Source organism: Zonotrichia leucophrys, chromosome 28 (assembly GCF_028769735.1).
Source record: "Zonotrichia leucophrys gambelii isolate GWCS_2022_RI chromosome 28, RI_Zleu_2.0, whole genome shotgun sequence".
In the NCBI taxonomy this organism is placed as follows: Eukaryota; Metazoa; Chordata; class Aves; order Passeriformes; family Passerellidae; genus Zonotrichia; species Zonotrichia leucophrys.
The window spans coordinates 2,749,966-2,764,469 of record NC_088197.1 but is presented as its reverse complement, the minus strand read 5'-3'; the positions used below and the strand labels follow the sequence as shown (position 1 = coordinate 2,764,469).

General features: G+C 46.4%; 1 protein-coding gene across 12 annotated transcripts in view; it reads left to right on the top strand.

Annotated features, from left to right (window-relative positions):
* MYO9B (myosin IXB) overlaps positions 1-14,504 on the top strand; it is a 56,125-nt gene that overhangs the window by 40,608 nt on the left and 1,013 nt on the right. For 4 of the 12 annotated variants that reach the window (XM_064733969.1, XM_064733966.1, XM_064733967.1 and 1 more), the window contains 21 exons: positions 253-375; positions 852-1,001; positions 1,119-1,285; positions 1,807-2,763; positions 3,276-3,342; positions 3,671-3,801; positions 4,421-4,578; positions 4,686-4,864; positions 5,324-5,422; positions 5,912-6,088; positions 6,565-6,609; positions 7,134-7,245; positions 7,329-7,399; positions 9,508-9,706; positions 10,281-10,409; positions 10,980-11,085; positions 11,718-11,849; positions 12,893-13,016; positions 13,461-13,508; positions 13,980-14,116; positions 14,359-14,486. In XM_064733969.1, coding sequence (XP_064590039.1) covers positions 253-375; positions 852-1,001; positions 1,119-1,285; positions 1,807-2,763; positions 3,276-3,342; positions 3,671-3,801; positions 4,421-4,578; positions 4,686-4,864; positions 5,324-5,422; positions 5,912-6,088; positions 6,565-6,609; positions 7,134-7,245; positions 7,329-7,399; positions 9,508-9,706; positions 10,281-10,409; positions 10,980-11,085; positions 11,718-11,849; positions 12,893-13,016; positions 13,461-13,508; positions 13,980-14,116; positions 14,359-14,486 — 3,439 coding nt within the window. Of the gene's footprint in view, positions 1-252; positions 376-851; positions 1,002-1,118; positions 1,286-1,806; positions 2,764-3,275; positions 3,343-3,670; positions 3,802-4,420; positions 4,579-4,685; positions 4,865-5,323; positions 5,423-5,911; positions 6,089-6,564; positions 6,610-7,133; positions 7,246-7,328; positions 7,400-9,507; positions 9,707-10,280; positions 10,410-10,979; positions 11,086-11,717; positions 11,850-12,400; positions 12,584-12,892; positions 13,017-13,460; positions 13,509-13,979; positions 14,117-14,358; positions 14,499-14,504 lie in introns of those variants that run through there. The other 8 variants (XM_064733973.1, XM_064733964.1, XM_064733974.1 and 5 more) reach the window with 6 other exon arrangements.

Sequence of the window (14,504 nt, the reverse complement as noted above, 5' to 3'; positions counted from 1 at the left end):
TAATGTGGGAATTAGTTTTCTGTAAAAAACTCTGTAGGTTGAGAGATCACATCCAGGTGATCTTTCCCATTAACAGAGGCTGACTGTAGCCTGCATTTTACATGGAGAAATAGCTCAGTTTGTAGTGAGAGGTGAGTATTTTCAGAACCCTGTAGCTTCATTGTCTTAAATAGATTTCTATTTTAGAGCTAAAACTCCAAACTTGGGAGTTGCTTTCTAACTTTGGTCTCTTGCTGTCTCTGTTTTTTACAGGAATTCATTGACCAGTTTCAGGTGTTACTGCCCAAAAATGCCAAAGCCTCCAAGGAAGACATTTGTGCTTATTTGAATAAACTAAAACTGAATGAAAACTACTATCAAATAGGGAAGACCAAGGTCTGTGAAACTTTCTGTAAGGCAGTAAGAACCACTGCTGTACACTCCAAATTCAGTGCAGTTCATTTAGAAATGTTACTCTTCTCTGTTTTATGTACCCAGATTGGCTATTTTACCTCTTGCAAGTGGTGACACAGAGGTTATACCTGACCCCTTGGTTTTGATGCCAACCTGGTTTTTTGACTACACTACAAATCCATGTTATATAGATAGTTTGGGAAATCATTGCTGTTGGCATTTGTCAAACAGATCAATGTTTACATTTTGAAAGGGTTCTGTGATTTGAAGGCTGTAAGGACAGGTACAAATTTTAGAATCCAAACTCTGAAATTTAAAAGGATTTTTATCTTTTGGGCAAGCTGTCAGCCAGTAAGGTTTGGTGCAGTGGTACCAAACCATTACCCTATCTGTTATTATAGTTCCAGTGGGGGCTGAAAGGAGTTAACTCCTTGATGAACTTTCCTTTAACTGAACAGGTTTTTATGAAAGAGGCTGAACGACAGATACTACAGGATACACTACACAAAGAAGTGATCAGGAAAATCATCCTCCTTCAGAGCTGGCTCAGGATGGTTTTGGAGAGGAGACGCTTTCTCAGGATGCGGCAGGCAGCCGTTGTTTTACAGGTATCTTTGAGAACACCAATAACTGTTGTTATTTTCCTAATAACAACAAACCAACCCTGTCATGGGCACTCCCCACCTCGAGGCAGCCCTCCCTCAGCTCAGAACGTCCCTTTGCAGGCGTGCTGGCGCTCGCGCCGTGTCAGGATGGCCCTGCAGAGGAACAACGCTGCCATCGAGATCCAGGCGGCCTGGAGGCGCCACCGGCAGAGGAAACGCTTCCTGCAGCTCAGGAGGAGGATTTGTCTCCTGCAGGCCCTGGTCAGGGGGCACCTGCAGAGGAAGAGGTAAAGGGGAAGGAGCAACGTGGCATGAAAACATCAATTCATCACCTGGCTTCACCTGCCAAGCTCAGTTTGTGTGGTGGGGTGACTTAGTCAACAACTTGGTAAATTGTTGCCCAAGGAAGTTGTGGTTGCCCCTGGAAGTGTCCAAGGCCAGGGTGGGTGGAGTTTGGAACACCCTGGGATAGTGGAAGGTGTCTCATCCCCATGGGAATGAGATGATCTTCAAGGTGCCTCCCAAGCCAAACCATTCTGGGATTGTATGAACTTTAAGGCAGTTACTGCCTTGTGATATTTCAGTCAGTATCAAGTGGTCAGTGGAGTGTGGACACTGGATAAGTGCTCAGGATTTCAGCTTTATTCAGCTCAGCTGCACTGGTGCTGCCAGTCCTGCCACCTCCCTGCAATCCCAAACTGTAGTTTGGGTCTGTGCTGCTCTTTGAGCTGCATTTAAGCAGTTGGTGGGGTTTTTTTGACCCCTGGGCATTAAGGATTTGTGTTTTCATATTAAAAATTCTTAACAGATACCAGAAGATGGTTCTAGAAAGGCAGAAAGCTCAAGAAGAGCAGAAGGAAATGCAGGAAGATGAAGACAAAGAGCAAGATACGAGCAAGACGTCCAACATAGATGAAGATAAGAGCAAGGATGAGCAGAGTGAGCCAGCAACAGATGTGAAACACGAGTCAGAGACAGATCACGCTGTTGAAGATAAAGATCAAGCTCAGAATGAGCAAGCTGAAAAGCTGAGCTCGTCTGAGAAAAGCCAGAAGCACACGGTGGAGGGCTCGGAGAGAGTGAGCAACAGCCGGGAGAAGCGGGAATCCCGTCGGCAGAGGGGGCTGGAGCACAACGACTTGCAGAACAAGCATGCGCTCCTGTCCGTGGAGGGACCGTCTGCATTGTGCCACGAGGAGCAAACTGTTTCTGAACAAGCCCTGGAAAGTGCTCCAGAGACAGAGAAATCCACAGCACAAGAAGATAATGCCCTTCAGGGAAGCAGTGAGGGAGAGAAAAGTCCAAGTGAAGAAAAAACTCTTTCAGATACTCCACCATCAAGTGAGATAAAAGAAAGTGATTCTGTTCCTGAGCAACCACCTGGATCAGAGGCAGAGGACAGGGCAGCTGATAGAACAAAACCACAACAGAATCAAAATAACCAAATAAAAAGCAGCCAAAGCTTTACCTGCCCTGAAAGGCCCACAGATCTTGCACTGAAAGTTCACAGCACACTGTCTGCTGGTGGCAGCTTTCATGGCCCTGCTGACTGCTGGGCAGAGAGAAACAGGAGGCAGAGGGCAGCCAAAGACCTGGACAGCAACACTTCTGCAATCCAGAGATATGTGGATGACCCAGAGAAGCTAAAGTACAAGAGAGAGAAGTGGAAAGGCAAGAGGCAGTCTGACTCTGGCCAGAATGATGTGCTGAGTCAGTCTCTGGATGGAAGGATACGTGTGGATAAGTCTCCTCAGGATCAGCTAGAGTAAGGGCAGCTTCCTTTTTTATCACTGATAAAACAGGTATCTGTAATGTTTAAAAATCAATGGAGGACTCCTGAGAGCCTGTACATTTGGGCCATGTTGTGGGAGCACATGGAGCTGTGAGCAACTCCTGCTTTTCCTTGGCTCCCAGCCCTGCAGTGAATCTGGATGGGCAGAATGTTTTCAGAAGCTCACAAAAGCTGCAAAGCCTGCCTGGCTGTATTAAAAGAAGGAGTCAGGGCATTAGTTGAAATAGTGTCTGGAGTTTATTTTCATGTGTCTTTTACCCATTGAAAACAAGGTTTTAGTGACCTGCAGCTTGCAAGCATCATCCCTCTGATATGGCAGGAAATCTGACATTCCCATGCTTTTTCACTTCTCCAGTACATTTTGCATGTAAAAGTAAATTGCAAGGGCTGACTCAGATGTAGTGTTGATATGTGGGTTATTTAAAAGATGTGAAGAGTCCACAGACTTTATTAAAATATATATTCTGAAACTTCTCTTACTACAGGAAGAAGGGGAGTTCAGCTTCGTTAAGTGACCTTTCAGCACTGGCCCAGACTGTTGCCATGAACCAGGTACTGATGCTATTGTGCATATTTATACTTAATTATTGTTTATAAATATTAAAGATTTGTGAATAATTGTCTGTAGTGTATTTGTGTGGCTTCAGGTTGATTTTGGTTTTGTTTGATACCAATGTAAAAACAATCATCAGGAAATATTTGAAAATATATTTTTTAATAAATGGATCCTTGATCAAAGCATTGGCTCTTGTATTAGGAAGCTAATATTGGATAAAGTGTTTTGTCTTGATGAAGTAAACTTCACCATTCTAGCTTTTAAACCATTTAAAGAATCTGTGTCACTCAAAATGCAGTTTCTGACCCCTCCTCTCTCCTGTAGCTGTCACCAGAGCCAATTGAAGAAGAAAAAGGCAACAAGAAATGCCCTGTGCAGAAGAAGCCCAGTGACCACTTCCCCAGCTCGGACACGGCCATTCCCATGCAGCCAGCGAGTCAGCAAGGGGATGCCAAGTATGGCTTGTGTGTGTGACTGACCTGGCTTTCAGAAAATGGAAAAAAAATAGATTTTCCATTGATTCTTGAGTTGGACACCTTGATTGTGCAGAGCACAAGCTGGGATCAGCTACACCAGTGGCTGTGTTGCTGCTTCGTGTTGCCCTGAGTGTGATATCTGAGCCTGCTGAGGAACAGATTCTCTGCTTGCATAACACTTTCTGTGAAGTGGTTCTTTTTAAAATAAGAACCAACTTACAGCTGGGATTAAAGGTTCATGTAGTGTAATACAACACTAGTAGAAAAGCTGAAGAGCCCATCAAGCATGTAATGCTGCTTCCCTAGCCTGCTCCAGCCTCTGGCATTCTGCAGCCCAGAGACTTCCTGAGCCAGAAGTGATGTTGTGGATATGTGAGGGGCTGTGTGTGTGCTCTGGTCTTGTAAATACCAGAAACTCCACGAGTGCTTTCACATTGTCTTTCCTTTTTTTTGTGCTGCTCAGTTTTTCTGCAGGTTGGGCCTTAAATATTCCCCATAGTTGTGAATCCTGTGGTGGGTTATTGTTAAGAGCCTGTTCTTGTGGCAGAGCCAGCTTCCATTCCTAACGGGACAGACTTGTATCTGCTTTTGTATTCAGGTCTGCTTTCAAAAGCCCTTTGCGGAGACTTTTGGGGAAAAAGCCAGACAAGAAAATTGCAAAGGAGAGTCCTGATGTGATTGAGGAAGGAGATGGCCTCTCCCTGGTGTCTTGTGTCCTCTTTACAGACACAGGAGGTGTCCAGAAAGTTTCAGAGGGTGAGTTTGGTGGTTTAACCCTCAGCACAGTGCATCTTCCTGTGAGGAAACAAATGCTGCAGAGTTCCCTCACCCTGCCTGAGCATCCAGATCCCTTTCTTTGGCAGGTTCCTCGGGGCAGCCAGGCCGCCCCCAGGCTGGGAAGGAGAGCAGCAAAGCCAAGAAGAACAGAACCATAAAGATCAGCAAGATCTCCAGCGCGTCCCAGAACTGGCGCGCGTCCATGGTGCGGGAGATTGCCAACGCCAACGAGCTCAAACACCTGGATGAGTTCCTCCTGAACAAGGTGAAAGCTCCCAGCCATGAAAATTCAGACCTTTGTTCATTGCTTATATAGTATTTTCAAGCCTGCTGGTCTAGGTGCAAGTTGTGTTATAATTTAAAGAAAAGGGAATTGATTGGATGGTTTGACTGAGTTACTCTGCATCCTTCTGTTCTTTTCCTCAAGTCACTGAATGCATAATATTGCATTAAATACAATACAGGGCATTCATGTTAGTTCTTTGTTTACAAATGAGTGGGCAGCAAAACTTGTATTAAAAAACCAGCAAAAGTTGTAAATAGAGAGTTCTCTAATGCCCAGCTATCCAACTCTACTGTTTTGTATCATCAGCACAGGGCATTAAAAAAATGTTGTTTTAAATAATTGGACTGGTCACAAATGACTAAGCCCAGCCACTGAAGCTTAACTCTGTTCAGATGTTCTTTTTTTAACAAAATCTGATGCAGATGTATTTTTTTCTAGATCAATGACTTACGCTCCCAGAAGTCTGGTGTTGAATGTTTGTTTTTTGAAGCCACAGAGAAGTTCAGAGGAAACATCAAGACCATGTACTCTGCTCCTGTAAGTAGTAAGTCTCAATCAAGGGAAGTTGGCAGGCAATAAATGAGTTGAGTGTGCAGGTTAAAGGCTTGGCCTGCAGCTCTTCAACAAAGCACTTCAGCAATTCTCAGCACAGAATTCAGAGCTGAATGTTTGACTCATTTTACAGCTCTGCTGTAATTTCAAGCAGCCTGCTTTGTTTTCCTTTGCTCATTCACTCAGCCATAAATTTATTTTTAGAAATGGATGGATTTTGCTGTCTTCAGCCTCCTAATGCTGAAGAGAGGAGCCAACAGCTTTTCCAATATTCTTCTGACACTGCCTTGTGTCAGCCAAGTGCTGTTGGACAGTGCAGGAGGGAAGTGTGTTAACTTGTTTCTGTCATGGGCTGTTATCTTTGTCTTTGATCATGGCTGTGCTTTTTCACCTCTGAGCTTAAGTACATGAAAATATGAAACTGTCTCAACAGTATTAAAAAGGAATGTCTGACAAGTATTTTTCCTTCTTTAGAATGGACAAATCCATGTTGGCTATAAAGATCTGGTGGAAAATTACCAGCTCCTAGTTACAAACCTGGCCAAAAAAAGGGAAGAGAAAGAAGTCAAGCTGGTTTTGAATCTCTTTCTATCCCTTCTGGATGAATTCATTAGAGGATATACAAAGAAAGAGGAACCTGAGCAGCCCAAGGTATGAAAGTTGTTCTGTTGCTGGTTTATGGTGTGATGAAACACTGTTGCTCTGTTAATTTAGGGGACCTGTGTTATCTCAAAAACCTTTTCCATGGCATTCTTAATTATTTGGGAAACACTTGCCATACACACATCATGTGTGTAACAAATTCTGATTGCTGTTACACCTTTATGGAATTGTTGTTTTTTAAACTTAATATTTTCAGAATCTGAAAGTGTGCATTTTCTTTGGTGAAAACATAGGAGTTCTCTGGAGGTTTGAGAGATGGAGTTGCTTTGTCATCAGGCAGTGAGCTCAGTTGGTTTTTAGGAAGTTGATAGTGTGAGCTCAGACAACCCTCAAACCCAGCTGAAGCTGCAGGATAGTGTCTCAAGGTCTGGAGGTGAAGTAAAGCCTGGGAAACTCAATAAAGGGAGAAAAAAGGAATGGGATGTCTGAATTTCAAAGACTAAGGCCAGTTTTGTTTCCCTTTGCAGCAAACCAAAGCCCAGAAGAAGAAACGGAAGCAGGATCGTGCAGTAAGTGTTTTCTTTCTGCAATAACCCAAGTCCTCAGGTGCACTCACAGAACACAAACACCCTCTGAAGAGCTTGATTTTGTACTGACATTCTGGTTTGTTTTGCATGCTCATTCACTTACCTCTTTTATGAAGATGTGACAATACAAAACCAGTTTTCACAAAGCAGAGATCTTTCTCATGCAGTGATAGGTGGGATCAAGCATTTTCTTGCTTGTCCATAGCTTCTTTTAAAGTCTAAGGCTTTTTCAAGCATGGGTTGTTTAGAACAAATACTAAATATTTATAACAAAACTACTACAGCTCTTTTACTGATGAACTTTAAGGCAGCAAGTCAATTATGAAATGTTCCAGCAAACTTAAGTTCCTTAAGATAGGGTGAAATTTGGTTTCAGGGTGAAATGATTGTAAAATAAAAGGTGGAAATGGATGGTTTTGTTAATAATAATAGGCTTTTATAAAAATAATAATAATAATTTTTAAAAGGCAAGAAGAGTTCACTGGTTCCTTGCTGTCTCTCACCAGATTGAAGAGCACAATGGCCACGTGTTCACAAATTACCAAGTGAGCATCCGGCAGTCGTGTGAGCACTGCTCCTCCTACATCTGGCCCATGGAGAAGGCCTGTCTGTGCAGTGGTGAGTGAACAGGCCATGTAGAAAAGGGGATTTAGGGTACAAAGTGTGATTTAGATGCTTGTAACAATTGCTCCTTTCTCTAGTGTGCAAGCTGACTTGTCACAAGAAGTGCATGTCCAAAATCCAGAGCAGCTGTACCTCTTGTGGGAAAAAGGTAAGGCCTGTGGATGTGGGATGGGGTTCTGTGCTACCAGAAGTGCTGCATGTAAAATCCTGCATTTATTTCTCAGTAAATGAACAGTGGATGCCCAGATACTGAATAAAAATGGCTTAAACAGTTCCCTCCTCAGTGAGAGAGGGACCCTCTGCAGAAGCAGCATTCTCCTAGGAGGTGATGCTTGAGCTAATTTAGGAACCCTTCTCACAGAGTGTGTGTGCAGTGTTGGCCAAGCTGATAAAGCAATCCTGCAGTGTGAACCATAAAGGCTCTTTATTGCTGCAGCTCAGCAAATCTGCCTTCTGATCCAAGGCAGAATAAAGCACTCAGCTGTAGCTTCTGGAAGCATGAGGGGGTTGTGGCAGGAAGCCATGGGGCAGGGAGGGGGCAGTGAGCTCACGGCTGTGTCACCCCCAGGGCTCACAGCTGTGTCACCCCCAGGGCTCACACTGTGTCACCCCCAGGGGCAGAGGGCTCACACTGTGTCACCCCAGGGCTCACACTGTGTCACCCCCAGGGCTCACACTGTGTCACCCCAGGGGCAGAGGGCTCACACTGTGTCACCCCCAGGGCTCACACTGTGTCACCCCAGGGCTCACACTGTGTCACCCCAGGGGCAGAGGGCTCACACTGTGTCACCCCCAGGGCTCACACTGTGTCACCCCAGGGGCAGTGGCTCACACTGTGTCACCCCAGGGCTCACACTGTGTCACCCCCAGGGGCAGTGAGCTCACAGCTGTGTCACCCCAGGGCTCACACTGTGTCACCCCCAGGGCTCACACTGTGTCACCCCAGGGGCAGTGGGCTCACACTGTGTCACCCAGGGCTCACACTGTGTCACCCCAGGGGCAGTGGCTCACAGCTGTGTCACCCCCAGGGCTCACACTGTGTCACCCCCAGGGCTCACACTGTGTCACCCCAGGGCTCACACTGTGTCACCCCAGGGCTCACACTGTGTCACCCCAGGGCTCACACTGTGTCACCCCCAGGGACAGTGGCTCACACTGTGTCACCCCAGGGCTCACAGCTGTGTCACCCCCAGGGCTCACACTGTGTCACCCCAGGGCTCACACTGTGTCACCCCCAGGGCTCACACTGTGTCACCCCCAGGGCTCACACTGTGTCACCCCCAGGGGCAGAGGGCTCACACTGTGTCACCCCCAGGGCTCACAGCTGTGTCACCCCCAGGGCTCACACTGTGTCACCCCAGGGCTCACGGCTGTGTCACCCCCAGGGCTCACGGCTGTGTCACCCCAGGGCTCACAGCTGTGTCACCCCCAGGGCTCAGAGCTGTGTCACCCCAGGGCTCACACTGTGTCACCCCAGGGCTCACGGCTGTGTCACCCCAGGGCTCACACTGTGTCACCCCAGGGCTCACACTGTGTCACCCCAGGGCTCACACTGTGTCACCCCCAGGGGCAGAGGGCTCACACTGTGTCACCCCCAGGGCTCACACTGTGTCACTCCCAGGGCTCACACTGTGTCACCCCAGGGGCAGAGGGCTCACACTGTGTCACCCCAGGGCTCACACTGTGTCACCCCAGGGGCAGAGGGCTCACACTGTGTCACCCCCAGGGCTCACACTGTGTCACCCCAGGGGCAGAGGGCTCACACTGTGTCACCCCAGGGCTCACAGCTGTGTCACCCCAGGGCTCACACTGTGTCACCCCAGGGCTCACACTGTGTCACCCCCAGGGCTCACACTGTGTCACCCCCAGGGCTCACACTGTGTCACCCCCAGGGCTCACACTGTGTCACCCCAGGGCTCACAGCTGTGTCACCCCAGGGGCAGAGGGCTCACAGCTGTGTCACCCCAAGGGCTCACACTGTGTCACCCCAGGGGCAGAGGGCTCACACTGTGTCACCCCCAGGGCTCACAGCTGTGTCACCCCCAGGGGCAGAGGGCTCACACTGTGTCACCCCAGGGCTCACACTGTGTCACCCCAGGGGCAGAGGGCTCACACTGTGTCACCCCAGGGGCAGAGGGCTCACACTGTGTCACCCCCAGGGCTCACACTGTGTCACCCCAGGGCTCACACTGTGTCACCCCAGGGCTCACACTGTGTCACCCCAGGGGCAGAGGGCTCACACTGTGTCACCCCCAGGGCGAGCAGGACACCGAGTCCCTGCGGGGACACTTCGGGGTGTGCGTGAGCGCCCTGACCAGCGAGAGGAACTCGGTGCCCGTGGTCATGGAGAAGCTGCTGGAGTACGTGGAGATGCACGGGCTCTACACTGAAGGCATCTACAGGAAGTCAGGATCAGCAAATCGCATGAAGGAGCTGAAGCAGATGCTGCAAGAAGGTCCAGGCAGTGTTGACTCTTTGCATGTCATTGCATGATATCACTTTTCCCTGCAATTCTCTTCTACCTGAAAGTATCTGTCACTTAGTGTTTAAAAGCAGCTTTTTGCTGACTGTTCAGCTGTATTAGTTTTGTTGGCTGCCAAAAGCTGTTTAATACCTTTAAATTACTATCTTCTGCCTATTTTTAACTTCTGAATTGTCCACTTAGTAGGTATGAAATATTTGTAAAGTTTCTTTGCACTGCTGTACATACTGAGTGTCCAAGAGGCCTCCTTACACGTCATTTGGGAATTTATGATCATGGTGTTTGTATTCTAGCAAGATTAAAATCTCTTTTCCTGGATGTTGAATTCCAGAGTGGCTTTGATAGAAGCTGTGAACCTCATGTTCCCCAACACCTTGGCCATCATGTTATCAGATTTATCAATTCAATTCAGAAGTTAAAAATAGGCAGCAGATAGTAATTGGGATTCTGTGAACAGGAGATTAGAATGTTCCTAATCTCATTTCTATGGGGTCTCATTGTGTGCATCAAAGGAATGAACTGCTCTAAATAAAACATTTCATTTCAGACCCAAACTCAGTGAAACTGGAGAATTACCCTATTCACACCATCACAGGGATCCTTAAGCAGTGGCTGAGGGAATTGCCAGACCCACTGATGACCTCAGCACAGTACAATGATTTTCTCAGAGCTGTAGGTAGGTTTAAAAACCATTCTTCAAACATTTCTGCTTTAACTCATTGTGTCCTTGGGAAAAGAAATTCTTAAGATGCTCATGCTGACTAAACAGCTCCTTCCAGTGCACTTAAAACAATGATTTTAGACATTTTACATGAAACACTCCTCAGGGAATTTCTCCTCTAGCTTCATCTTGGATTCTTTTTTTATTTTTAATGTGTCACTTACAGCTGCTCTTTCTAAAAACAGAATAAGGATGTCAACAAGTTTTCTTTCAGGAAGGGTTTTTCTTGTTATTCTGAACGAGATCTGGATATACAGATACTTTTAATACCTAGATTCTTTTAACTTCAGTGGGATTAAGGCACCCTAGATGGTGTTGGAGGTCTTAGTGTGACACTTGATGATTGCTAACAGCAGCAGCTCCTGAAAATGCAGGATAATTGCAGTGCCATGAGGGGGACTTTACCAGTCAGTTATAATAGTTGCTAAATGAAATGACAGTAAGACTTATCAGAATTTAGGAATTTTAAGCTTTCCACTAGCCTAGCACAGCAATTAATATCTTGTGTTTTCTCCCTTTGTGCAGAACTGCCAGAGAAACAGGAGCAACTCTGTGCCATTTACAGTGTCCTGGAGAAGCTCCCACAAGCAAATCACAATACCTTGGAACGACTCATCTTCCATCTTGTCAAGTAATGAGTTTAATTTCTTCATTTGTAGAGAAACTGTGATTCTGAATGCTGCTTGAAAACTTTCTAAAGTGTTAAACACCTTCAGTGTCAGTGTGGGGATTGTGCTGCTGCTTTGGAAATGAAGGAATTGAAGCTGGTAGTTGTGCTCACAAACAGGTGTGTGGTTACTTCTACACCTGGTGTATTTGGATCAAACCAGGGAAGAACAGCTTTGAGGACAAGGTAGATCTCAAAGCCTTGGTGAATCATCCAAGCACCAGGATTTAGACAGAGAGCTTGTAGTGAACTGAGCATGAACATAGGCAAGTCCCAGGAGCAGGGATAAATGGTGCTGGGAAAGGGCTGCTCTTACCCAAGAAACCTGGGGATTTCCAAGCAGCCCTCTGAGCATGGGCAAAAGGGGTTTTTGAAGAGAAGATGCTGAATCACCAACATACTTTTGAGAAGCTGCCAGACTGGCTTAGCCTGGGTGACTTCCTGATAGTAGAAGGTATGAAATAATTGTAAAGCTTCTTTGGGCTGCTGTACATACTGAGTGTCCAAGAGTCCTCCTTATGTCATTTGGGAACTCTGGCACGGGTGTTTGTATTCCAGCAAGGTTAAAATCTCTTTTCCTGGACGTTGCATTCCAGAGTGTCTTTGATAGAAGACGTGAACCGCATGTCCCCCAACGCCTTGGCCATCGTGTTTGCTCCGTGCCTCTTGCGCTGTCCCGATACCTCTGACCCCTTGACCAGCATGAAGGATGTCTCAAAAACAACCATGTAAGTTTTGGCAGCTGCTGAGAAGCAGTGTTTTGGAATGGGATGGAAGGTCAGCACCACTAGCTGGATTTGCTACAACTTGATTCGTATCACGCTGAGATGCTGAGGTTCAGGAGTTGTTGAATTCTGGCTCTGCCAGTGCTGCCAGCTCATACACCCCTCTCAGACCTTCCACCTGTCTCTGTTTTACTAAGCATGAAGTAGCATGATCTATAAGTCTTTACTATCAGGTTTGTGTTTTACATCAAGAGAATCTATTTTTTGGGAGGCTTGGACCCTAATTATCTATTTTGCTGAGATACAAGCAAAATAGATAATTAGGGTACAAGCCCCCCAAAAAATAGATTCTCTTGATGTAAAACACAAACCTGTGTTTGTGTTTTACATCAAGAGAATCTATAAGTATAAAAATCTGTAAGTATAAAAAAATACTTACAATATGATATAGAATTAAGCTGTTTCCTGCATACTTAGAACCCCTGATGATCTCTTTGTTCTTTGAATTGAAGAAGGTTCTGTCCTTGACCCTCTCTGTTCTCCTCACCCTCCAGTAACTCTGGCTGTGAGAGCCCCTCACCATCCTCACTGGCCTTACCTCTGCCTCCAGTGGAAACAGAGTTTGAAAAATGGCAGCTTTTTGTAACTTCTTACTGACCCTGGGGCCATAGAGCTGGAGAAGGGCAGTTGCAGGCTCGCTGTGTCTCTGCCAGCCTGTGCCAGCCCAGGGACAGCAGGTAGAGGCAGCTGTGGTCATGTGTGTGTGCTCACCACTGTGTCCAGCCAGCATGGGAGGCTCTGGTGATCCCAGGAGGAACATGTGCCATTGCCTGTCACCATTACCTGTCCTGCTGTGCCTGCTGTGTTGGACTCTCACCTGTTTCCATGCAGTGCTGCTGTGAGGGGTGGGCTGGGACACTGTGTGACACTCCAGCCACGTGTGTGTGACAAACACCCCCAGCCAGGAGCAGCATCCCACCCCACCATGGCTGTTTCACAGCCTTCAGGGTATGAGGCAGCTCAATAACACCTTGCCTTTCTCACAGGTGTGTAGAGATGCTCATAAAGGAGCAGATAAGGAAGTACAAGATAAAAATGGAAGAAATCAATCAGCTGGAAGCAGCAGAGAGCTTTGCTTTCCGACGGCTCTCGTTGCTTCGGCAGAACACGGTAAGTGTTGAAATAAAACTTCCAAAATAAATAAAAATTCCAAATAAAACTTCCACCAACTTCTTGGGGAGGGAGTGCTACTTCTCCTGTCCATCCATTCAGTGAGTCAAAAATCAGCTAGAAAAAAGCAACTGCCCAAAGCTGTAGGTAGGAGCTCATATTCAGCTGCACTGAAGTTCTGATAAATGAAGGGTGCAGGGGTGGGAATCTGTTTTGTACTGGTCAAAATCTATTCCTATGTAATTCTGTCAGTGGAGCTAAGATTGAGTGTCTGATATGGCAAAAGAGTTCCTTCACTCCAGAGTTGGCTGGGGTGCAAAAACATGCTGGATTCTAGGAGGGAAAATACACTTACTCTTTGTTTTCGTTGTACTGATTAATACAAACCAAACTGTGTCTGATCAGAGGCTGCATATAGTGAATTTGGTCTCCATCTCTCCCTAGCTCTGGCCTATAAAACTTGGGTTCTCTTCCCCTTATGAGGGGAAGCTGGTATGTACAACTGCCTGGCTCCAGTGCATGGGTGTTTCTTGTGGTACTCTTGCATGACTAAAATACTTACACAGGTTGTAACTCAGTTTTAAACACTCTTGAACAATCAGGACTGCATGTACTGGTGCAACTTCCTCCCCAGACTGCATGCAGGGCTGCTGGGCTCTTCTGTCATCACCTGATATTTTATAAACACTGTGTGTAACTTACATTGGATGTCATAATATTACTCATTAAGTGACTACTAAAACTAAGCTGAGCCTCACAGCTCAAAAAAAGGTAACAAAATCCTGGATATCAGGTGAATAGGAAATTTTCTTACTTTTTGAAACATTTGTGTGGGTAACTAACAGCTCTTCATCAATTCCATCAGCCTCTCCTTTGACCCACTCATTTGTCTTCCACTCTGAAACTTGCAAGTGGGTGTAGCTGCTTGTGACTGACAAGTGTTAATGTGAATCTGTCTTGCAGAGTAAAAGTTCTCAGGTCAAAGGAAGTGACAGTGGCACCTCAGAGCTGGACTCTGTGCACGAAGAGGAGGATGTTTCTGAAGCCAACCGGGAGAAGGAGATTCTCATCGATCGCATACAGTCAATAAAAGAAGAAAAGTAAGTCCCCTTTACCTGGTCAGGCCATGCCCTTTGCATGGAGGTAAAGCAGGATACCTTTTGTCCAAAATTATCTAACTCTGTTCTGTAAGGCCTTGATGAGGGGGAAAATGAAAATACAAAGCATTAGCTGAGAGAGAGCACCATGAGCATTAATAGTTAATGGCTCCATGCTTTAGCTCTGAACACGAGCTGGGTGAAGGTGCTGGTGTCAGAGGTGCTGCAGCCTGTGTTTGGTGCAGGGAGGACATCACTTACCGCTTACCTGAGCTCGACCAGCGAGGCTCTGACGAGGAAAACGTGGACTCGGAGACCTCTGCGAGCACAGAGAGCCTGCTGGAGGACAAACCAGGCCGGGTGGATACCGAAGGTCAGTATTAAGGTAGTA